The sequence below is a fragment of the Terrapene carolina genome, unplaced genomic scaffold (assembly GCF_002925995.2).
Source record: "Terrapene carolina triunguis isolate 2854851 unplaced genomic scaffold, T_m_triunguis-2.0 Scaffold96, whole genome shotgun sequence".
Classification (NCBI taxonomy): Eukaryota; Metazoa; Chordata; order Testudines; family Emydidae; genus Terrapene; species Terrapene triunguis.
The window spans coordinates 48,874,912-48,900,111 of record NW_020664447.1 but is presented as its reverse complement, the minus strand read 5'-3'; the positions used below and the strand labels follow the sequence as shown (position 1 = coordinate 48,900,111).

The following is a 25,200-nucleotide window of genomic DNA, read 5'->3' as shown; positions in this document are numbered from 1 at the left end:
TATATCTTATTAACTTGAATAAGTAATAAAGCCCTCATTATTGCACAATGGGAAAAAGCAAAGAACTTGCTTCCTATAAAAGATTTTATGCAGCACTAAAAAAAATCATTTTGTCACTTGTAGAGTCCTTTAACTTTATATATTTATATTTCCATTAATGACCTGGGAGAGAGGGTACGTATTAAGATAATAAATTCACAGAGAATACCAAATTAGGTATGATGAAAATGCAAGTATGCTTGTTCTGGGTATTTATAATCCCAAACACAGATGTTCAATGGGAGGGAAAAATTTGGAAAGCAGCAATGATGAAAGAGATGCAGTGGTGACAGTGGCCAAAACAATAGACAAGAGTTAGCAATGCAACGTGGCAGCCAATAAAATGATCTATACAATTTGGGACAGCATACACACAGGAATTACACAAAAGAGCACTGAGGAAACAGTTCCACTTCCTACCCCTGTGGTATGACTGCACCTGGGATATTGCTTTCACTTCTGGGAAGTTAATTCCAAAAGATATTGACAATCTGAAGAGTCCAGAAAAGTGTAAAAGCTAACAATGGAAATGTTTATGGTTGTTCAGGCAGACAAAATTAGGAGAAATGGGATGTAATTTTTAAAAATGAAAATTTAGGCTGAATATTAGAAAAGCCTTCTTCTCAACCAGAGATTTTAGGGATAGGAATAGTTTCCGCAATGAAGTGATGGTATCCCCATCACTAGGCACATTTAACTCTGAATTAAAAGAAAGTATTTTGTAGGGAATATTGTAACATAGATCTTTCATGGTTCTGTTTACTCAAACCTGGAAAATGGACTAGGCTATTTTTTATGCAAAGAATATTTTGAGTCAAAAAGGTATTGCTCCACCAAATTACATCCGGAAATGTATTGCTATATAGATACCTATATAATAAATTTAATTTTTATATATATATATAGCAAGTTATAACAAACCCACTTTATTAATTATTTATTAATATAAAATTAATTATGTATGGCACTTTCATTAATTGAATGATTATAATCTCAACTCTTCCTACATTTATGCAGATGTTAGATGTTTTATATACATGAACAAAAACTGAATTTTACCTTAACTGACCTGAAGTTAAAGTTTACAAGTTTTAAGTATATCATAGGATTCTGTACACTAAATGAAAAGCAGTTAGTCAACCTATCAGTATTTCAGTTGCTAAGCACTGTAAGGTGCAAGAGTCTTTCTAGTTCTCATTCTGGAAATCATAGAAGAGATCTCAATAGGTCATCTAGTCCAGTCCACGGCAGTGAGGCGGGACTCAGTATTACTTAGACCATCCCTGACAGATGCTTGTCTAATCAGTTCTTAAAAACTTGCAATGACAGAGACTCCACAACCTCCCTAGGTAACTTGTTTCAGTGCTAACTACCCTTATAAGTTAGGAAGTTTTTCCTAGTGTCTAACTTAAATCGCCCTTGCTGAAATTTAAGCCCATTGATTCTTGTTCTGTCCTAGGTGGTCAAGGAGAACAATTTATCACCCTCCTCTTCATAACCATCTTTTATGTACTTGAAGACTGTTAACATGTCCCCTCTCAGCCTTCTCTTCTCCAGACTCAACAAACCAAATTTTTACAATCCTTCCTTGTGGATCACATTTTCTAGACCTTTAATCATTTTTGAAGCTCTCCTCTGGACTGTCTCCAATTTGTCTACCTGTTTCCTGAAGTGTGGTGCCCTAAATTAAATACTTTTTTTGCAACAACGTTACATTGTAGATTCCTATTTAGTTTGTGATCCACTTTGACCCCAAGATCCTTTCTGCAGTGCTCCTTCCTAAGCCATCATTTCCCATTTTGTATTTGTGAAACTGATTATTCCTTCCTAAGTGGAGTACTTCACATTTGTCCTTAAGGAATTTCATCCTATTTATTTCAGAACATTTATCCAGTTTGTCAAGTTCATTTTGAATTCTAATCCGTTCCTCCAAAGCACTTGCAGACGATACCAATCTGGGAGGAATTGCAAACTTAACAAGTATACTCTCTATGCCATTATCAAAATCACTGATGAAGATATCGAATAGAACCAGACCCAGGACAGATATCTGCAGGACCCCACTCAATATACCTTTTCAGCTTGATTGTTCACCAGTCATTGAGTATAATTCTCAAGTTGTGCACCCACCTTATAGTAGGTTCGTCTAGGCTATATTTCCCTAGTTTGTTTATAAGAAGGTCACGTGACACAGTATCAAAAGCCTTGCTAACATTGAGCTATATCACATCTACTGCTTCCCTCCATCATGTTCTCTTATAACAAAAAAAAAAAACAATCCAAAACAAAAAGACAATTCTCTTTTACTTTATCTGTAAATGAAATCTGCTAGATTTGACACACAACTTTCAAAAATTGTAGTAAGATTTTCAGTGACCAAAGCATTTGCTATATCAGTCCAGTTTCCAACATAAAACTGCTACATAACCTGGAAGTCATGAGCAGTACAGAATTGGAACTGTGAGTGATCTTGCAGGCCTAGACTATTAGATTGGCTCATTCCAACAGACCTGGGTTTGGCAGGAAGTTTGGAGCTCTAGTCTGATAGACACTAGACATATAAGTGTCTAAGGGATAAGCTTGGTCTCTGCCAACAAAAGGAGTCAGGCTCACCATACTCGGAACATTGACAGCATCTCCCTGCCACACACATGCTTTTAATTACACAGTAGATATGCTTATGCTATTGTAGCAATTGTTCCATCAAGGAAATAAAAATTTATATGACGAAAAAACAGCATGCTCCCCAGAAAAAGGTGGACAAAAGCCTACTTTTGATATGTGAGACACACAAAAATGTGTATAAAAGCTTCATAAATATAGTAGTAGTAATACAGTATATTACAGTGTATCATAAATATACCATAGCAATAGTCTGATCGTACCTTGCCGGTGGACACAAATCAAACTCTGTCATATAAGCTGAATTTATAACAGCAAAATCTTTCATGTTCTTCATATACAGATGGACCAAAATAATATCTTTCAATTCCAATCCCTTTGAATTCATATTAGCTGCCAGAAAAAAAATAATATAGCTGTTAAAGATAGGACATTTTAAATGAGCATAGAAAGATAGCAGAGGCATCTTATGTTTGTCCAAGAAAATCAAATGATAATAACCTAACACTTACTTAACATGACTGAGTGCTTTAGTAATATATTACTTTTCCCCTTACAATAATCTTTGATGGTATAGCCTTATTTTTTATTAAGTGCTTTTTTGTGTTAATTTTATCTGATAATATGGAGATAAAACATAACTGAAAATTCTTCAAACCTGAACTTACACTTGCCTTAAGAAAATACATTGTATCTTAATAAATACATATATACAGCAGTCTACATTCCACTGCGCTACTGTGCAAAAATAGAAAATAATGGATAGTAGAATAAACTACAGTTTCCAGCAATTTATCATCCACTTGCTGGAGATCAAGCAATGGCAAATTCAGTATAAGTAAAGGGGTGTAAATGGTTGGAGAGACTAAAGGAGAGGGGTGAAGGAAGGACACACATATTTGGTGTCAGAGAACAGATAAACTGTGTTCAGGATAAAGGGGTATTGGTGAGAAAATTGACTCAACCAGAGCTGATTATATAGAGGAAGAAGAATAAAGTTAGGGGAGTTAACAGGATGCAATTTAGAACACATATTTCCATCCTGAGCGCCTTATCAAAATTTGTGGGACAGTATATTACTGTGTGGTCCTCATATTCTGCATTTAAGTCTCAGGAGCTACAGAAGCTAAATTAAGTACAAAGCTTTCTCTGAAAAGTGTGAAAGAATACAGAACATATACAGTAATAGGGTCCCATGTGACATGAGTTAACTGCTACGCAAGCCTCCCTTCATGATAGTTTTGGCTATATTGCCCTTTAAAGTTATAGATTGGACATAGATATTTTCATTCTAATTAGCAAGTAGGATGAGAGCATGAAGATAATCTGCTGAGTGAGGCTAAAGTGAAAGCAAATAGTTTTCATGTAAAATGTCTCCATTCTTTTAAATATATTCAGAGACAAGATTTTGAGCTTATACAGAGCTCTTCTTCAGTCAGCTAGGAAATAAGTGCACTTTTCAAACTTCCAGTCAATGGAACATTTTAGCCAAGCATTTTTTTTCTCAAGTGTGTAAGAAGTATGTGATTTGAAACATATTTTTGGGGAGGAAATACTGGGCTAAACCGAAAAAACTAATTTGCGTGATGTATAACTGTATTTGACCAAATTGAAAGGAAAGGGAATTTATTTCTTAATGTTCATAATTCTTAACTTTGTTATAAAAAGGATCACTTTAAAAAAAGATAGTAAAGGTGAAATCCTGCTCTGCCCTGTCCTGCCAAAGGAATTATGCATGTGTGTTGGGGGGAGTGGGGAGATGGAATTTTTCTCCCAATACAGAGGCAGGGCACTGCTGGTGACATGAAGGACTGTGTCTGGTAGAAAGGCACAGTTGGTGAAGCTTCCAACTACCACTCTCTACCTACACACCCACACACCATTTTCTTGGCCCACCTACAAATCCTCCATCCATTCATTCATAGAGATAGCCTCCACACAGCTTTCATCCATGATACACAAAAGAAGTACATGGTATTTCTAATGAGTTTTGGGCCTTTTCACTGCCATCTAGGAGTCTGTAGGATTTGGTCAGGTATGACTCCGCCTCATTAGGACAGAACTGCTTTTGAAATGAAAGTACTATTGGTCAGAATGCTATTTATTTATTTAGACAGACGAGGTGGGTAACGATATCTTTTATTGGAAAACTTCTGTTGGTGAGAGAGACAAGCTTTTGAGCTTCTGAAGAAGAGCTCTGTGTGGCTCAAAAGCTTATCTCTCTCACCAACTGAAGATCGTCCAATAAAAGATATTGCCTCACCCATCTTGTCTCTCAGATATCCTGGGACCGACACACCTACAGCTACACTGCATACATTTATTTATTAATGGATGACCTGAGTAGGATCCTTATCCTGAAAATGCACAAGAGAGAACATCAGTACAGTCTGTACTTTGTAATACATCCAACTCTGGGCCAGATCACTGACGCCTATGGACGATGCCAATTTATAATAGCTCAGGAACTGACCCTCTATTGATAACATTTACTATTGTAATTTTTGTCTCCTTCCAAAAACTTTAATGTAAGAAAAGTTTGAATAAAAAATATAGGTTGAAAAAGTAAAGAAATGGAAAAAGTACAGCACTAGATTCCCTCTTCGGCTTTTGATATTATGGGCTAGGATTATCGTATGTTTCATGAAGTCCAGTAGCAAATTTCCATTTCTAAATCCTTCTGGCAAAACTCATCTTCTTTAGAGGTGATTAAATCAATTAACCTTGCAAGGAGTAAGTTAAAAGGACTTGTGTATGCTCCATTCTCCCAGCATGATAGAGAACAGGCTGAAGTCCTACATACATTGCTAGTAAGAGTTCAGGAAAAGGCTCATGCATACCTGCAGATGATCAGTTTAGCGCTCAGAAAAACTTGGCAAAGAAACATATTGTGGTTTCTTCAGATGACAGGATCATAATTCATTCAGCTTTCCCCACCCTCCACACGAAAAGGCAAAAACCCCACAGGAAATGTGAGCATTGACATTTACTACCGAGGATCAAAAAGCTACTATTTTGCCAGAAATGGAAAACAATACAGCGAATACAGTAAATACAAGTAATATGCTGAAAGCAATAGGCTACTCAACTAGCCAATGACACAATAAGTAGGTTTTTTAAAAAACTTCTGATGGATGGCAAGGCAAAAACATATAATGTTTGGATTGGCAGATATCCAAACAAATAAAATGAGAACCAAGGAAAATGTTATAGAGCCCCTTTGCTTCAATTTACAGATTATGCCCAAAAGATTTACGCTAAACACTAGTGCCTTTAACTACTAGTTTGATTACACCCTCTTTGCTGATTTCCAGGCTGTTAAAAACTAGCTTAAAGGCCATCTAGAAAGCATGACTTCTTTGCTTTCTAAAAATGCTAAAGATTCTTTATCATTCTGTATTCAGTCATGAACTCAGCTGCACAAGCCAAATGTAAAGATTTTATGGGCCAATATATCACAAGAATTCGTGAACAAGAATACAAGTCTACCCAAGCAGTCACTAAGAATGATTTTCATTTTTATGAATGAAAAAGAAGCCTGCATAAACATTCTTTATTTAAAGTTTAAAATGCAAAAAGACTGCAAAACAAAATTGGAACATTTTGTTTTATATGTCAATATCTTGTAAGAGTGTGATAGCAAGGAATCTGGCTTCCATGATTCCCAAGACAGCAATTTTCCCTTTGCATTAAGTACATAAATGAGATTTACTGCTACTGACCTAATCCTAGATGCCAAAATGTACAAAAGCAACAGCTTTCTGGAAAACTTAATTTAAAATTATTGTGGTAACAAAAGCACTTTACCAAGCAGCCACCATCCACAACATACATGCACAGACAGACTATGTAAACATTATATCTAGAAAAAGATACACATATATACTATATATATTCCATTACATAAAATGATAGAGTTGTCTTCCACAAAGCTGTTAAGAATATTTTGGAAATAATTCTGATATACTGATTTTATCCCCTATCCTTGCTTTTTAGGGTCTTCAAAATCTGAGCACATTACAATGTATTCAATATTAAAGTTAGCAGTCTTCACAGCATGATGCCAGCCTGAGGCAAGCCTGAGATGGTAAGTTTATAATCATAGAATTTAAAGTTATCAAAACATAAAAATATATCAGCTCTTTACTTTGCACTGTATTTAAAAAACAATTGTTTTAGTGATAAATAATGGCTCAGATTAATAAAGCACCTTGGAGGGAAGAGAACGCTTCCTGAGCTGCATGTTGAATACTCCTTCCTTCTAGTGGAAGGAAGCGGGCAGTGATGCCTGAAACCCACTGGTAACCACTTAGGGATTTTCCAGAACATTCTAATGGCTTACCTAAAGGAATGAAAGAAAATCAATCTGATTACAAAAACAAAAGACATCAGATTAAGGTCTATCAAAGAAAATCTTTTAAACTGAATTGTCTATGCTCAGGAAGAAAAAACTTTTAGAGAAAAATTATAGATTATTAGATCATCTTCAAAAATGATTTATAGACAGTAAGATATAACAGAACTATTAAAAATAAATGTGCAGTCGTCGGCACTTCCACATGGAACCTGACAAAATCATCTCCCACAGATTTTCTCCAGAATATACCCTTTTCTTAAAAATTGCATTATTATTTGTCCGTCTTGCAATTTCACTAGCTATACCGCCTAGTCTATGGGAGTTAGGTGCCTAACCAATTAGGCCCCATGCCACATTTTTTGATGCCTAAATATCTTTGAAAATGTTGGCTGCTAGGAACTCAGAAGTCAAACTGTCAATTTGAAAATGGGACTTGGGCACTTTTGAAAATATTACTCTAAGAATACTTCTTCAGTTAACAATTACAGGAAATAGGGGGAGGATATTTTCTGCATCTTACTTGAACACAACATTCTCCCAGTGCATATTCCCATTAATGCAAGGTGGAGTTATAATTTATTTCTAAAATGTACATGATGCCTTATAACGTGGAGGAAGATGAAGGGTGAAATTCTGGCTCTATTGAAGTCAATGGGAGTTTTACTATTGATGTTAATGGGGCTAGGATTTCACCCAAAGTCTCTTGTCTCAGAGCTGTAGTCTAAGGGCGTGAATCTACAATCTCCTGCATGTATTGTTCAAGCCCTGCTCTGCAGATATCTATATCTGTGGACCATATTTGCAGATTGCAGAGCAGATGCAGATACAAATTTTGTATCCACGCAGGGCTCTGTGTAGAGTACCACTGCCTTTATGCAAGTGAATGCAATTCCTTGACAGAAGTAACTATTTGCAGGAACTGGCTCTAATTCAGATAAATAAGATTCAGAACATTACAGTTCAAATGCTAGGAGGCATGGACATGTCATCAAGGAGGAGTTCAACATTGGTAGGTTGTACTGCTCATTAACACTAATTAGAATTACATGTATGAATTCACCCATGTATAAATCTGAGTCAATCGCTTCCAGATAGAACAGCCTGAAGTCACTTCTCAGCACAAGAAGCTGCATGGACACCAAATAAAATTGTGAAAGTAGTTTGATTGAAAAGAAAGTTGTAACAGTACCACTTTCACATTCCAACCACAAGAGAAAGTATATAAAGGATTTTTTGGTACACTGAAAATTGAGGCAGAGCAGGCTGTTATTTTATATTTTTAAAAGATGCAGGGACTGGGGGGAGTGTGTGTGATTTTTTTTAAGCCACCATAACCTTTTCTCTAATCCAATTAATTGAAGGTTAAATTATAAAACAGATTAAATTACATGGACAGAGGCAGTGCTGTGAAAACTTGGTGTTTTCTCTTATAAAAAATTGACAGGGCTATCCTTTCAAGAAGCAGCATCAGTCCTGGAATTAATCTCAAACGCATAAGTATAAATACTGTATGTGATCACACAAGATGATCTCTTTGTGCAGAGACAAAACGTTTCTCCTTATATGCATTATCCCAGATGCATTTTTTCTTCAGACTGTCTGGACAGCAAAAAGATTACAATTTTTTTATAATGTTTAATATTATGTTCCACAATAGTATATGAAATAAATATAACCCCCTCTCCTAATGACAGAGCGGTATGTAGTATTCAAAACTCACTGTATTGCAGAGAAGTATGTTCCAATGATTTCCAGATGATAGGAGGGGTTTTCTGTGGTCCATCTGCCTCAGATACAGGTGGCATACTAACCTCATTACAGCTTACCTCGCAAGAACAGCTACAGATCATAAACTTGTCTGAAGATTCCACCTGATTGAAACAAATATTCTGACATAAGCAAGCAAATATTGTGCTAGGCTGTGGTAAACTGTCATGTTCAAACCTAAAAAAAAAAAAACCCTTCAGATTTTTATAACAAGGAATATTAGCGCTAAAAGGAAATTTAATCTTAGGACAAATAATAGAGGAAAGGCAACAGGATTCATCATTATCTGGACAGCAAAAGAGCACAATACAATATGATATTGCTGATGTGAAGTATGGAATCATAACACAGATTCAGCATCGTAAAACAACCGATTAAGGACTGACGATATTCAAGGTAACAGAGACAAGACAATACTGTAATAAATAAAAGCTATACCACCATTATCCAGTACAGATATACTTTACCAGAAATGAGGGATTCAGATATTCCAAAGCCACGAGGAACTTTAGTAAACATCTAATCTGACCTCCTGTATAGGCCATACAACTTCCCCAAAATAATTCCTAAAGCATATTTTAAAGAAAAATATAAATGTAAAAATGGCTGATGATGGAGAATCCACCGCAAACCTTGTTAAATTGTTCTAATGGCTAATCACTCTCATCGTTTAAAACGTACACCTTATTTCCAGTCTGAATTTGACTAGCTTCAATTTCCAGCCACTGGATTGTGTTATACCCTTCTCTGCTAAATTGACGAGACCCTCCTTTAATTCTTTATTAATTGAGTCCCATATCGGCAGCTCCACCATCTTGCCCACGATCGGTGTCAGGGTGACAGGCCTATAATTATCCTTTTAACGTATTCGCACAACATTAACTTTCTTCCAGTTTTCTGGGACTTCCCCTGAGCTCCATAGACTTATTGCAAATCAACATTAATGGTCCAGCAAGCTTCTCAGCCATCTCTTTTAATTCTTGAATGCAAGCTATCTGGATCTGCTGATTTAAAAATGTCTAACTTTAGTAGCTGCTGTTCAACATCCTCCTGAGATACTACAGATAGGGAAAGGATAGTGGTACTATTCAAAGGCAGGAGGGAAAATAGAAAGATAGAATTCAATAGTTATCTCTGACATAAAATATTTGACACAGAGGACTAGGAAAGTATAACAGGAAAGTTAAAAATGTTCCAGTGATTGACTGGTTGACTTCAAAAAATGAATGTATTCTAAAAATACTCATTGGGCTGATCTAGTGAGTCCACAAGCATCAACACCACCTATTAAAATCCACAGCAGTTGGATTAGACCATGGAAAACAGCACCTTCCAGAATGTATAAACTAAGGGTTTGTCTACACTCCGATTAAAAACACACGGCTGGCCTGTGCCAGCTGACTTAAGCTCACAGGGCTCAGACTAAAGGCCTGAGCCCAAACGTCTGCACCACAATTAAACAGCCCCTTTGCCCGAGCCACGCGAACCCAAGTCAACGGGCACGGGCCAGCCATGGGTTTTTAGTTGCAGTGTAGACATTCCCTAAGGGTAAATTCTTTTCTTGTGTTGCTCAGTGCAGTAGGAAGGAAAAAATGCAAAGTGCCTACTCCTGTACCTTGACATAGCTAGCACTCTCTTGAACATTTTGAAGGACATCCTAACTAATGTATCTGCAAGTACTCCGTAGACCCAAGGAAGCATAACTAGTTGGCTTAGGGTCATGGCCAGGCCCCAATGCACCTTCATACACTCTGTGTTCAACAGCAGATATTGGACGGGAAGAAAGAGTGTGCATGGTTCTCATTTTTTGAGCAACAAAAGAACCATTGTACGCTGTGTTTTTACCAAGTCCTCATGAGACACCCCATTCTGTATGGCATGGTGACTCCTAGAGACTTGGCTTTGCTAATACTGCTTCTCTACATCTAAACACATCAATGCTGAGCTAGGGTAGAATTTTGCCCATAGTCTTTGACTGAATATTACTATAAGCATTACCTCCATATGCTATTAATTCATTTGCTGCTCAATGGCCCATAATTTTAAATGATTTTTTCCTACAGTGTGCAACTTATGCAACTATGTACATTATTGCATTTTTATTACACTCTAAATCTACAAAATGAGGAAAAAGCAGAGTAAAGCAAGATAAAAAAGGAATACAAAAAACAATATGAACAATTCTGCAGTCTTCTAGCATGAATTAGAACCTGGTGAAAATATCCTGTAAGCATGCAGACAAATTACACATTATATGTTGAAATACATACATCAAACTACATATAATCAAATTTATGTTGTACAGTGAAGCACTCAAAACTTGTAAATGCCAGAATTAAGGTTACTGGTCTAACCTTAAATTGGCTCCTCTGTGCGTCTCACCTTTGAACATATGGCCCCTTCAAGGTGTCTCAAGCTAGGCATCCAAAAACAGACACACCAAAAATCAGTAGTCGCTTTTGAATATTTAGGCCATCATAATTAGCCACATAATATCCTTTTTGTATTTTTCCTCTCTCCTAAAAAAGCCCCTCCAAACACGTATGATATAGTTCATTCCAGTATTAAAGTGCTCTCTGTAAGTTATGGGACTGATCCCTAGCAAATTCCCCCCCCCCCCCCCCAACACACACACAATGGTTTGGGTCAAAAGTCTGCATTGAGAACTCAACATTTACATAAATGTCTGGCTTCACTGGGGAGTAAAAGGATCCAGCTAAGTGAAAGCAGTATGTTTGGAAATTCTCAGAAAAGGTTAAATTACAAAAAGGTCATTATCTAGGAGAGGAACCTTAGCCCTGGCTGCCTCTAAAAAGGCTCAAGGGGAATTTAGCAAGAACTGCAAACACTAAAACTATGCTCTAAGAGGAGCTGACGCTCTTTGATTGGACCTCATTTTATTCATTCCTCCTAGGAAGGTGTAAAAGACGGGGCAATAGTCTATTTTATGTGAGCCAACTGTACATTAAAACAAGTCAACCGAATGTAACGTAATAGTGGAAAGATGAAGGCTGCAACTAAGCACAAACAACATATCCACTCCAAACATTACATACATTACAACATACTAGCATCCAACAGCATCCATATAATTTCCCATTAATTGAACAAATTATACCATTTCTGTGGGTAGTTCTGTTTTGCTGTTGCCTACAGGGCTACATGAGACCCACAACCCCTCAAGTATGTCTAGAAAATAAAGGGGTAGGATTCTCAGACAGCATGTAAGTAACACTCACACTAGATTGCCCCTCCACGAGCAACCACATGGGAAACAGTGATGGTCCAAGAGCTGCCTCCTTTCATATATGTCTATAAGCTGTGCAATGCAACCAAGCAGAAAAAGGTATTACTTTTCCTGCTAGCATGTAATTAGTTTTTCATTAATTTACAGTTGCTTTCTCTGGTTAATTTTAAGACGGTATGTATCATGAAACAGGCATTTAGCATTGGAACCACAGTGAATGCAGGTTAAAACAGTGTTGCCATGAAATTAGCCAGTGCTGAATAGTACCTTGATGGCCTGGTTGTGCCCCTTCCTTCTACCCCCTATATAAGCATGTGTACAAGCATCATAATACCAGTGCCAATATCGTGGTGTTGCTCTTGGTTTTGCCCCCAAAACAACTTGTCACAATACTTTCTCTTCCTTCTCCTCCAAAATGTTGAATTACTGCTCAAAAAGAACATGATCCTCTACCAATCAGAGGTTTCATGATCCATCATGACTATGAATATATAATTAGAAAGGAACGAATTCCCCCTTTCCACTGATATAATCCCTTTGTTTCTAGCCTTTGTAGATGATAAACTAGCTTCTTTAAAAACAAGAAGAAGTCTGGTGGCACCTTAAAGACTTACAGATTTATTTGGGCATCTGAAGAAGTGAGGTTTTTACCCACGAAAGCTTATGCCCAAATAAATCTGTAAGTCTTTAAGGTGCCACCAGACTTCTTCTTGTTTTTGTAGATACAGACTAACACGGCTACCCCCTGATACTTAGCTTCTTTAAAGTCACTACCTTATAGGTAGAAAGCTCTTTTACGTGATTATGAGACGTTTGTTATAATTTTCCTCTGTTTCCAAATCCTGTATGGTTGAATTTGTGGTATGAAGGCATTTTACAAGTGAAGGGATACAGAAACAGTACCAATTGTATTTTTAATAACTCTCTATAGCAGTGGTGGGCTACCTGCGGCCCGCCGCTTCCCGCAGCTCCTATTGGCTGGGAACATAAGAATGGCCATACTGGGGCAGACCAAAGGTCCATCAAGCCCAGTATCCTGCCAGGTGTCCCAGAGGGAGTGAACCTAACAGGTAATGATCAAGTGATCTCTCTCCTGCCATCCATCTCCATCCTCTGAAAAAGAGAGGCTAGGGACACCATTCCTTACCCATCCTGGCTAATAGCCATTAAGGGACTTAACCTCTATGAATTTATCTAGTTCTCTTTTAAACCCTGTTATAGTCCTAGCCTTCACAACCTTCTCAGGCAAGGAGTTCCACAGGTTGACTTTGCGCTGTGTGAAGAAGAACTTCCTTTTATTTGTTTTAAACCTGATGCCCATTAATTTCATTTGGTGGCACCTAGTTCTTATATTATGGGAACAAGTAAATAACTTTTCCTTATTCACTTTCTCCACACCACTCATTATTTGATATACCTCTATCATATCCCCCCTTAGTCTCCTCTTTTCCAAGCTGAAAAGTCCTAGCCTCTTTAATCTCTCCTCATATGGGACCCATTCCAAACCCCTAATCATTTTAGTTGCCCTTCTCTGAACCTTTTCTAATGCCAGTATATCTTTTTTGAGATGAGGAGACCACATCTGTATGCAGTAGTCAAGATGTGGGCATACCATGGATTTATATAAGGGCAATAAGGTATTCTCCGTCTTATTCTCTATCCCTTTTTAAATGATTCCTAACGTCCTGTTTGCTTTTTTGACTGCCGCTGCACACTGCATGGACGTCTTCAGAGAACTATCCAAGATGACTCCAAGATCTCTTTCCTGATTAGTTGTAGCTAAATTAGCCCCCATCATATTGTATGTATAGTTGGGGTTATTTTTTCCAATGTGCATTTCTTTACATTTATCCACATTAAATTTCATTTGCCATTTTGTTGCCCAATCACTTAGTTTTGTGAGATCTTTTTGAAGTTCTTCACAGTCTGCTTTGGTCTTAACTATCTTGAGCAGTTTAGCATCATCTGCAAACTTTGCAACCTCACTGTTTACCTCTTTCTCCAGATCATTTATGAATAAGTTGAATAGGATTGGTCCTAGGACTGACCCTTGGGGAACACCATTAGTTACCCCTCTCCATTCTGAGAATTTATCATTTATTCCTACCCTTTGTTCCCTGTCTTTTAACCGGTTCTCAGTCCATGAAAGGATCTTCCCTCTTATCCCATGACAACTTAATTTACGTAAGAGCCTTTGGTGAGGGACCTTGTCAAAGGCTTTCTGGAAATCTAAGTACACTATGTCCACTGGATCCCCCTTGTCCACATGTTTGTTGACCCCTTCAGAGAACTCTAATAGGTTAGTAAAACGTGATTTCCCTTTACAGAGACCATGTTGACTTTTGCCTAACAATTTATGTTCTTCTATGTGTCTGACAATTTTATTCTTTACTATTGTTTTAACTAATTTGCCCGGTACTGACATTAGACTTACCGGTCTGTAATTGCCAGGATCACCTCTAGAGTCCCTTTTAAATATTGGCGTTACATTAGCTATCTTCCAGTCATTGGGTACAGAAGCTGATTTAAAAGACAGGTTACAAACCTTAGTTAACAGTTCCGCAACTTCACATTTGAGTTCTTTCAGAACTCTTGGGTGAATGCCATCTGGTCCCGGTGACTTGTTAATGTTAAGTTTATCAATTACTTCCAAAACCTCTTCTCGTGACACTTCAATCCGTGACAGTTCCTCAGATTTGTCACCTACAAAAGCCAGCTCAGGTTTGGGAATCTCCCTAACATCCTCAGCCGTGAAGACTGAAGCAAAGAATCCATTTAGTTTCTCCGCAATGACTTTATCGTCTTTAAGTGCTCCTTTTGTATCTCAATCGTCCAGGGGCCCCACTGGTTGTTTAGCAGGCTTCCTGCTTCTGATGTACTTAAAAAACATTTTGTTATTACCTTTTGAGTTTTTGGCTAGCTGTTCTTCAAACTCCTTTTTGGCTTTTCTTATTACATTTTTACACTTAATTTGGCAGTGTTTATGCTCCTTTCTATTTACCTCACTAGGATTTGACTTCCACTTTTTAAAAGATGTCTTTTTATCTCTCACTGCGTTTTTTACATGGTTGTTAAGCCACAGTGGCTCTTTTTTAGTTCTTTAACTGTGTTTTTTTAATTTGGGGTATACATTTCAGTTGGGCCTCTGTTATGGTGTCTTTGAAAAGTGTCCATGCAGCTTGCAGGGATTTCACTTAAGTCACTGTACCTTTTAATTTCTGTCTAACTAGCCTCCTCATTTTTGCATAGTTCCCCTTTTTTAAATTAAATGCCACAGTGTGGGGCTGTTGAAGTGTTCTTCCTACCACAGGAATGTTAATTGTTATTATATTATGGTCACTATTTCCAAGCTGTCCTATTATAGTTACCTCTTGGACCAGATCCTGCGCTCCACTCAGGACTAAATCGAGAATTGCCTCTCCCTTTGTGGGTTCCTGTACCAGCTGCTCCAAGAAGCAGTCATTTAAAGTATCAAGAAATTTTGTCTCTGCATTTCATCCTGAGGTGACATGTACCCAGTCAATATGGGGATAATTGAAATCTCCCACTATTATTGAGTTCTTTATTTTGATAGCCTCTCTAATCTCCCTTAGCATTTCATTGGCAAACAGCGAACCGCGGCCAATGGGAGCTACCCTCGGCCATGCCTGTGGACGCTCAATGTCAGCAAAATGTCTCGCGGCCCGCAATCAGATTATCCTGAAGGGCCGCATGTGGCCCGCGGGCTGCAGGTTGCCCACCACTGCTCTATAGCATACACTTTTAAGTAAATCTCTAAACACCCTTTTTGTAAAATAAGCATCATACACATAATTCATGATGGCATGGTGTGGGGTATGGAGATTATATGAGCATTTGCTCAGGATCACCTGCAGAATTCTCTTGTGACTCTGATATTTATGAATAATACAAGCATCCCAAACTTAAGCCAAATCAAACCTTTGTAACTCCCACCATTGTCTTCTTTCTCTTGTAAATACATGAATATTGATAAAGTTATATGTATGTGTGTGTGTGTGTGCGCACGCATGTGTATATATTATAGTCCTATCAACATCCATTTACAGATATGGATATACTGAATATAATTACATACATTTACACAAACACCTGTTCATCAACATTCCTTTTGGAAATTACTGTCAAGCTGTAGGAACTGTCTGATGTCACTGTAAATACACAAAGGACTGCACAAACAGTTATGCAGTCCGGTTGATTGCAAGGCTTAGGATAAATGGCAAAGCTTTTTCAAGGCAGAATCCTGGATTACTCCAACAATGCAGGTAATCAATCAGTATCAAAACCAGCACAGGTGCAGGCTTCAGCAGAAGCATTAGGTGTGGGACCTGGCACTAGTTTGGGCTATGGGCTCAATGCCAGCATAGGCAGAGCTGCCAGATCCTGTTTAGTTGCTGTTTTCAGAGCTAGTACAAACACTGGCCTGCCATTACTGCCTACAGAGAAACTAATCTGCCTAGGAGGTTGAAACTTGAAACAGAGGATGAAGAGACTGCCATAAATGGACTGACGTTGTACAAATGATCTTCCCTTCTGTGTTTGTCCATTTAAAAATAAAAAATAGTATAGGATCTTTGTTACCACAAAACAACACTCATGCTCTTTCACGTAAACAATATATTTTTTCTATTAATTACTGTATCTCCCCATCCACTTTGGTATGATATCAATCTAATTTTGGCTCTGAGCCTGCAAACACTTATGCATTTGCTTCACTCTACTCATGTGAGTCGTACTGACATACGACATGAGTAAAGTTATATTAATAGATTCAGTGATTATAAAGCCAGAAGAGACCAACATGAACATCTAGTTTGACCTCCTGTATAATACAGACTATAGGATTTCCCTGAATTAAATTCCTGTTTGAACTACCACATATCTTTTAGCAAAAACATCCAAACTTGATTTTAAAATTTCCAGTGACGGAGAATCCACAGAAACCCTTGATACGTTTTTTCAATGGCTGAGCAAACACAAAAGTGTTCCAAAGTCAAGCACATGCATACATGTTTCTAGGTAGAGGCCTTTAGTTTGTAAGCAGGTACCTTATCTTATGTGTCTAAGGCTCCACGCACACATCAGTAGCATTATATGAAACACCAGTAACCACCAGACTCTTAGTGTTTGTCTTATTAAGAAACTTAAATTCTCCATCACAGAAGCAGGTGTGGTAGCTTGTTGCTACCAAAATTTAAAAATGAGTTCTCCCACTCAATAGCAATCAGAATAGAACATGGCAGAGAACTCATAAAACATAAGGAAAGATTATGATAATCTCTTTGTTCCGTGCTTTCTAACTTGATCATATTGCTTGTTAAAACAAACATATTGAGGGGGACCACATGCAGCTTCTTTCAGTTTTTCATGCACTGTGTAGGGACACAAGAGAAATTATTCTGAAATATCAGGATTTTTTTGTTTTGTTCAATAAAAGCATCTTGATAAATATAAAAGGACAGAAAAAGAACTATTCCTTTTATTGGAGAAATAGAGCAATTTTGGGATGAAATAAAGTAGAGAGGATATTGTGCACTGGCAGGCCAGATGCCAGCTCTTACCCAGGCTGCAGGCACTAGCTAAGAAATGACAACCTCGCAACTTGAGACCAGACAGGTCACCTGTACGTTAGTTTTGCTCAAAACAGGCATTAGTCTTATAAGAATGTATTTAGTGTTCAGATTCTATGAAATGCTTGTAAATTGCTGCATGCATTAATCTAACTTCTAATGTCTGTATTCCATGCTGTAAGAAAATAGGTAAGTTTTGCTTTATAACTTTGAAAATGTTTGCTCTAAATTTATTAACTCAGGTCTGGAAATAAGCCCTCCCCCTCACCTCGGCCCATCCAGAAAGACTATCAAAATCACATGGGCCATCAAAGATTATCACAATACAAAGGATTGGTTAATGGCCTTTTTACACCTGGGAAATGCTACGTGCCCATTCGGTGGGCTTGGAAGCTGAATGAAGGAAATAAAAAAAAGCCACAGGAAAATTTTCCATCTTTTTGGCTGTTGAACTCTGAAGGGCCAGAGACTCTGAACTGAAGACAGAGATCCCCAGGGGCTGCCTCCTGGGTCCACCTGAAAGACACTTTGTATTGACAGATCACTACAATTCTGTCACTCTTCGGATTTAGAGTGTAACTCGTGTGTGTGTATGTTTGCTTGCTTTAACCAGTAAATAATTCTCATTTCTTTTTCCTAGCTAATAAACCTTGAGATAATTTATTACTGGACTGGCTACATATGTTGTCTTTGGTGTAAGATCTAGGATACCAACTGATCTGGGTATAAGTGACTGGTCTCTTGAGACAGGAAGAAACCTGAATGTGCTATGATTTTTGTTATAAGTGACCATTTATCACGAAATCCAGGTTATCTGGGTGGCAAGCTAGACTGGAGAGTCTAAGGGGACTGTCTATGACTCCTGTTATAGAGATCCAGGAGTTCACATTTGTTACTGGTTTGATAAAAGCTAATTATAGAATACACCACCAGTCAAGGGTGTCTGCCCTGTTTTTGACAGTCTGCCATAAGGTCTGCACTCATGGTCGTGAGCCACTCCAGATAGCACGACAGAAGAGATGCTTAATGTGCTCACTAAGCTCTTCAGATAAATCAGTGTACATTGAAAAGAACTTCCACTTCATTTGTAAGAAAGGTTTTGAAAGCATACCTAGAGCCAGAGTTAGTTATGCTTTTAGGATGTGTAGAGAGAACCTAAATGTGCTGAGGGAAAGGACATGACATTCAAAAGTGGCAGATTCTCCAGATGGAAGGCCAAATGGGCAATAAGACACAACACTCCATGGATGTAGATTGGGTTTTCCTGTTTTCCCATTCCCCAGCATATGCCATTGATAGTCTGAATCCAAGATGAAGAAGTTTTATGGATTAGGTGATGTTTTTAACGCTCAGTGTACAAATAAATGCAAAGCTCTTTTTTCAGCATTTTCAAAGTAGTATTGAAAATGAGAAGCATGATCAAATGGAGATTAGCAGAAAATATCATGCTCTAAGAAGCTGGACAGAAATGGTTTATTTAGATGTAGTTAAATCAAATCTAACATGCAGTATTGTACTTCTTTAGTTCATAAGGCACGGAAACATTTCCCAGACACATTTTCTAGCATTTACAAATATATACTCAAATTGACTCGCTAGAAAGATTTGCTAGCCTTTTACAGAGTCATAAGAGTATTAGAAATTGTTTGCATTGCTACAGCACCTTTCTGCTGAGGGATTTCAAAGAACTTCACAAACAATTAAGTGAGCTTCATCTCATGACTTTGGTTCGGTATGTAATTTACAGAGGTGGATTGGCTGGCTTACAGGACATCATGCCACCTTACAAGCAAAAAACACAGAAGACATACCTACCACCTCCTATCACAGGCTGAAAAACAACCACCCGCGTTTCTTCTTTCTACTGCCTGCTACAGGAAGAAAACCTCACTATTCTTTCTTCCAGTTCTGGGATATACCCACCTTACGGGATAGCAGATATTGCTGTGAGTTGTGCTACTGGGTGCAGGTGAATGGTCCTGCTCAACTGGTGCAGGCACTACTGGGACTGAGGGAACAAAACATTCATTTTACAATCATTTGTCTAGGATCAGCACAAGTTATGACTTTAGTCTTAAAATTTGAATATTACCTATTTTATTCAATTATTTCATTCATATTTTTGTAGACAAAGAAAAGTTAACATTTGTACTTCGGCTGTGATTCTCAGCCTGAGAGGCTATCAGAATCCCATGCTGCTGTGGCAATAAGCCGGTCCAATTTACGCATTCAACTAGAGCTACAACATCCTAATGGAGGTAAACAGACTTATAGTCCTTTATTTTCCCTCAAAGCCTAACATTTTCTCCACTTAATTTTACTGGGCATTTTTTCCTGCGTTTGAACATGAAAACAAGAACTGCTTATGAAATCAGCAGTTCTTAAAACATCAGCCAATAAAATTAGGAGAAAAATGAAGGTGGTGGGGGATGTTATAAGGTGGATGTGATTTAAAGTTTCATATTATATGACGCACCAGAATTAGAGAAAACTGTTGTCCATTAAAATGGTGTGGTTCTCATTTTTCCAGTGGTACGTGGCATTGGTTTCTATCCCTTGTTATTCATGAGACACTATAACTTAGCAAGGTAACTGCCATTTCTCCTGACATTATAGCATGCTTTCAGCATGCCAAAGCACTCTAGGCTGTTTTACAATAACATTATACCCTTTTTACTGATGATTAAGCTAGGGAACAGAGAGATTCAGCAATCTGCCCAAGGTCGCAAGAGTATCAAGTACACAGACAGAATCAGTTCCTCTTCAACCAAGCTCTCTAGGTTTCAAGAGTCTTTTTTTTCCTGGCGAAGTGAATTTGGGTGCTTGCGAAAGATACCCCCCCTTGACAGTCCTGGAGACTGAAATCCTCTGTTTCCAAAGAACTTGCACAGCACAGATTCCCCACACTGCTCCATATGCCTCAGCCCTAGTCTGGAGTGCCCACTGCTAGGAGTGAAAGCACACTTCAGTTTACATTCAATCCTTGGCCTCTTTATAAACAAGGGTGCCAATTGGTGTTACTTGTCATGTTATCTTTTGTAATATGGACACATGTCCATTAGGAACTTGACAAAGACGACCAGTGTATTTCACATACCAATGACCAGTTATCAGACAGTAACAATTTTAGCTCACTACCACCTGGGTCAGATTCAAACCAGTGATCTTCTGTAGAAGCATCTGATTTCATATGGGCAAACTATAAAGCAAAATACAATGCGTGAAATCTTGGTCCCACTGAAGCCAATGACAAAACTCCCATTCAACTTCAATGGGTTTAAGATTTCACTCATTATATGCATGTAATGGGATGTGTGTTGTGGGGAGGGGTATGTGTGAATCGACAGCAAGCACAGCAAACAATGAACAAGTAAAAAGCTTTTTCACATTTTAGCTGTACAAAGCCAAGCTCTTATAGGAGAAGTAAAATATTGATGAAGCTAGATTTCTATGTGATGTACAACACAATGGTGACCTTGTTTTTTCTGATGAAGTAAATGAGGCCTCCATGGACTATCAAAATGAATGTGCTATTAATAACAATATTATTTTTAGTTGTTTATAATAACCAAGGAAAAAAGCTTATTTGATCTGTTGATACCCAATGTTTTTATAAACTTTAATAAAAATATTAAGAAAATTATCTTTTTAGCCTTTTCTGTATCATTGGTAATGAAAGAAAAGAGGGTGGAGAAAAAGCTTTTCAATTATTATGCAAAAATACATCTTGAAGTTGCACAGTAATGTATTAAACGAGAACAATGAATAAAATGTTAATCTCCCTCAGGCACAACAGCTCATTGTGCTGCCAGAAACAATCTAAAACAAATTTCCACCCAGTCTTTGTAGTTAAACATGAAGAAATTTATCTGAAGAAAATGCACCGCAGAATGGCAAAGAGAGCACAGATTTCTTTTATTGTACTTCCCAAAATTGTGGAAATGATTATAAAATAGTCAATTCAAAGAATGTAAAATTAATGCCTGTGAAACATAACTAAGAGAAGGGACTTTTAAAACACAGAAATAGACATGTTATTTCAGCGATGAAATATGCATAACAAAACTGATATTGTGATTTATATTAGAGCCACATAACACTGTGCCTTTTAGTGTTTGGAAATACTATGCAGTCTATTAATGGATTCTCCAAAATGCTTATATAAATGACTACTTTTATATATTTTTCATAAATTGCAAATATTTTTCTCATGCTTTTAATAACCTCTTGAAACTAAAATCAATTTCTCTACTGAAGTACATTTTTCCCATTGTGTATACACAGTGATTTGTTGTGGTAAGGTAGCTCTCAAGGGCTGAATTACCGACTGATTAAAAAAAAAATTCATGGGTTTTGTAAACACATAATGGAGGAGAAAAGGTACCATACTACAAGAGTTATCAATGGTTATCAATCTTGACAGTGTCACTTAAACATTTCGTGGTTAAACTATGCTAAGTTAGTAACATGTTATACTCTTCAAAGATTGACTGCCTCTCCATAGTAACAACTTCTTGAAAACATAGCTTAGTATACCATGACATAAATTAATCTAGAGCCAAAAGATTTTAATGCCTTTTCCCATGACACCATCATTAGAAAATAAACTATTTTCCTTTTTAACTCTAGAAGATGTTAGTGTATACCAAAATCCAGACCATGCTTCTATAACCCTACCTCTTTAAGAATGTGACAGCTTTGTCTACAATGAATTTGAAATATGATTTGCTATAAAACTGCTTGAAACTGTGAGGCTTTAACAAAATCTGAAACATCTACATAAGAAGGGGAAAAGAGCTTCTGAATAGATAAAAGTAAAATCTTGATTCTTATATAAAATGTAATGCATTTTAATACGATTTTTTGCCTGATTTATGTAAAGCTTTGTGTTTTTCATTTTCCCTAACCTGTCACACTGTAGTGATGTATGGTGCATTTTAGCATCAAGTTTGCCATGAGCAATAAAGTCAGTGCCCCCAAAGAAATATTAATATATTTCCACTACTCTCCCTCACCAGAGTTTTCTATTATTCAGCTTATTTGGTTTCACTTCACATATTTGGTTGACATCATTTTCACAAAGTCTCTCATACAAATATTTTAAAATTTTACATTTAAAAAATCCCAAACAAGAAATGGATGGGATGAAGCAGGGAGTACCTGCCACAGTTGGAAAGCTAGGAATGAGGTCATTTGGGAAGAAAATAGGGAAACATTTTATCTCTTTGGAGAGAGAGAATGCAAAAATTGAGACAGTATTGCTTATTGATAAAAATATACAAATTGTCTCTCCTAAATAAAGACAATTGATACTCTATGTATACTTGAAGTGTTCAAAAGTCACCAGATGAACAAAAAAAAAAACCCCCGCTGATGCATTCAGTAATGATCCCTGTATATGAAGTAGCTTGACTGATTTTCAGACTGTAAAAATAAACAGAAAAGGAAAGTAAACTACAATCAGCTGCAATACCAGAACCCCCTTTCCTCGCCCCCAAGGAATACCAAGAAGGTTTCTAGCACAGCAGGAAGATCAACAGGCATGTTTCCTCAACAAAAGCAGTCTTCAAGATAGATCTTAAAAGAAGAAATACCTTCATACCTGACACAAAAGCCATCAAGGAAATCTCTTATAAATCTATTATCCATATAACTTACTTGCATTTTAACATTATTTAGTAAGTGTGCCTAAGTTTAATGTTGTAAAATAAAGTTGGTAACAAAAAGTCCTACTTTGATGTACTATTGGCAGCCCTTTACAAAATTCTTAACATGTCATTAATTGCAGAAACATGTCAATATGTTCTTTTTTATCATTCAGAAATATTGCACAACCAAATTTCAAAATTACTCTAAGGGTATAGAAGTCTGTAAATGAAATGTTACCATTTACAAACATGCAAAAGGCAGAAAGGTTCACTGCATGTGTATAATAATCAAGAGAAAACAGAATGGTAAAATGTGCTCACAAAAAGGAAGAAAAGAATGTTGTCTTTGAACCTCATTAGCAATGCTATCGTCAGGGTAAGTTTGCAATACTCAAGAATCTTTCAGCACACATGTACCTCTACCATTACCATTACTAGAGCTCTTACTCCTGCATTGCACACTTTCCATGCTATCATAAGTTAGAAACAAACCGAATCCCTTTGAACTACTGCTAATATTTCTTAAGCTCTCTATCAAGTTTGGCTGGACAGCTCTCTCCTTATATGACAGAATATCTCCTCTGCAGTAAACTCATCTTACTGAGGGGTAGCTGACTGGAATAGGATTAGGAACTGATGCTTCACCTCCCAGACTTAGAATCATTACTAGCTTGGGTTGTCTACCATATGTGAAATGAGGGTCTGGTAGATACAACTCATCTACTGGGGATCAACAGGTCTCTAAACGACATCTACTTTTCACCAAAAATAGCAATAAGAAAATCAATCTCACAACAACTGAACACTGTTTATAGGGTTTGCTAATACAAAAGTATCAGTTGTGTTCCACAGCGTGGGTGGCTGCACTTCAGTGGTTGCACATGTGCTTGGCTGAACAGTGTCTGCTAAGCGCCTTGAGGTTTCAAGATGAAAAATGCTATACAAATACTACTTCCATTCATTCATTTGGCACAAGTGAGGATCTGTGTTGGGTCTTTCTGATGGCAATTCCCAAAAACCAGTTAAAGTAAGTACAGGTTTTACAGCAAATAGAAGGACAGAGCCAAAAACCTGGATGAAGTCCAAATTGTGAAAAGCAACATAAAAAGGAAGTAGTCCATATGTCTTCACTGTCTATTAAAAGGAACATAAGATTTAGAAAGATGTACTTGCCTTATCTTCTAAGTGTAATTTTAAAAAGCGGAGGTAAGCCACAGGTGCAAATGCATCAGCTGAATGTACAACTACTTGGGATGAGTCCCTGAAATACAGAATCATAAACACCGTATTTTAATGCATGGTTTTATGGACAGGCTATGTCCATTGTCCCTCCACTACTATTCAACATGGTTTACCAACTACTGCTCAAGGGTTTTGTTGCTTTAAAAAAAAAACTGATTAATTAAGAGAAACTCTTTTTGTCAGAAGTTTTGGTTTAATATAAAAAAAAACCTCAGCAGACTCTCATAATTTGCATTTTATTTCATTGTCATAAATTTAATTCAGAAAACATAAAACATTAAACAATGGGGTTTTAGCTTCAGCTTCCTTTTCAACCGCAAAATGTGTGGAAAATAAATGCAATTTACACCCATTTTAAGTCTATTTCAAACTTTCAGAGCAGTGTAACCAGGCCTTAGTGTGAATGTATGTAAGTATAAATGACATGATGACTGAAGCTCTGATGACACAACAGCAAGCCAACCCTTTGTTAGTCAAGAGAACCACTAAGTTTTTATTTTATCAGCATTTTAAATCTTGGGATAACCTCATTTCCCACTAAATAATGCTCCGGGAATCACTATAATATTTGTTCCATTGAGAAATCTGATTGTGCCATTTAACTATCTTACACCTCATGTGGAAGGATTACTAGACACAACTTGCTAATGCCAAATGCATTAATGGGAATGGTGTAAACTTCAGACACGC

General features: G+C 37.2%; 1 protein-coding gene across 2 annotated transcripts in view; it reads right to left on the bottom strand.

Moving 5' to 3' along the window:
* The window catches only part of DPH6 (diphthamine biosynthesis 6), a 349,689-nt gene that overhangs the window by 173,256 nt on the left and 151,233 nt on the right, over nt 1–25,200 (bottom strand). Inside the window, exons 8-11 of one of the 2 annotated variants that reach the window (XM_024200992.1) lie at nt 24,442–24,529; nt 8,739–8,889; nt 6,872–7,003; nt 2,925–3,054 (exon numbers count right to left, since the gene is read on the bottom strand). In XM_024200992.1, the coding sequence (XP_024056760.1) occupies nt 2,925–3,054; nt 6,872–7,003; nt 8,739–8,889; nt 24,442–24,529 (501 nt within the window). The remainder of the gene's footprint in view (nt 1–2,924; nt 3,055–6,871; nt 7,004–8,738; nt 8,890–24,441; nt 24,530–25,200) is intronic. The other variant, XM_024200991.1, reaches the window with a different exon arrangement.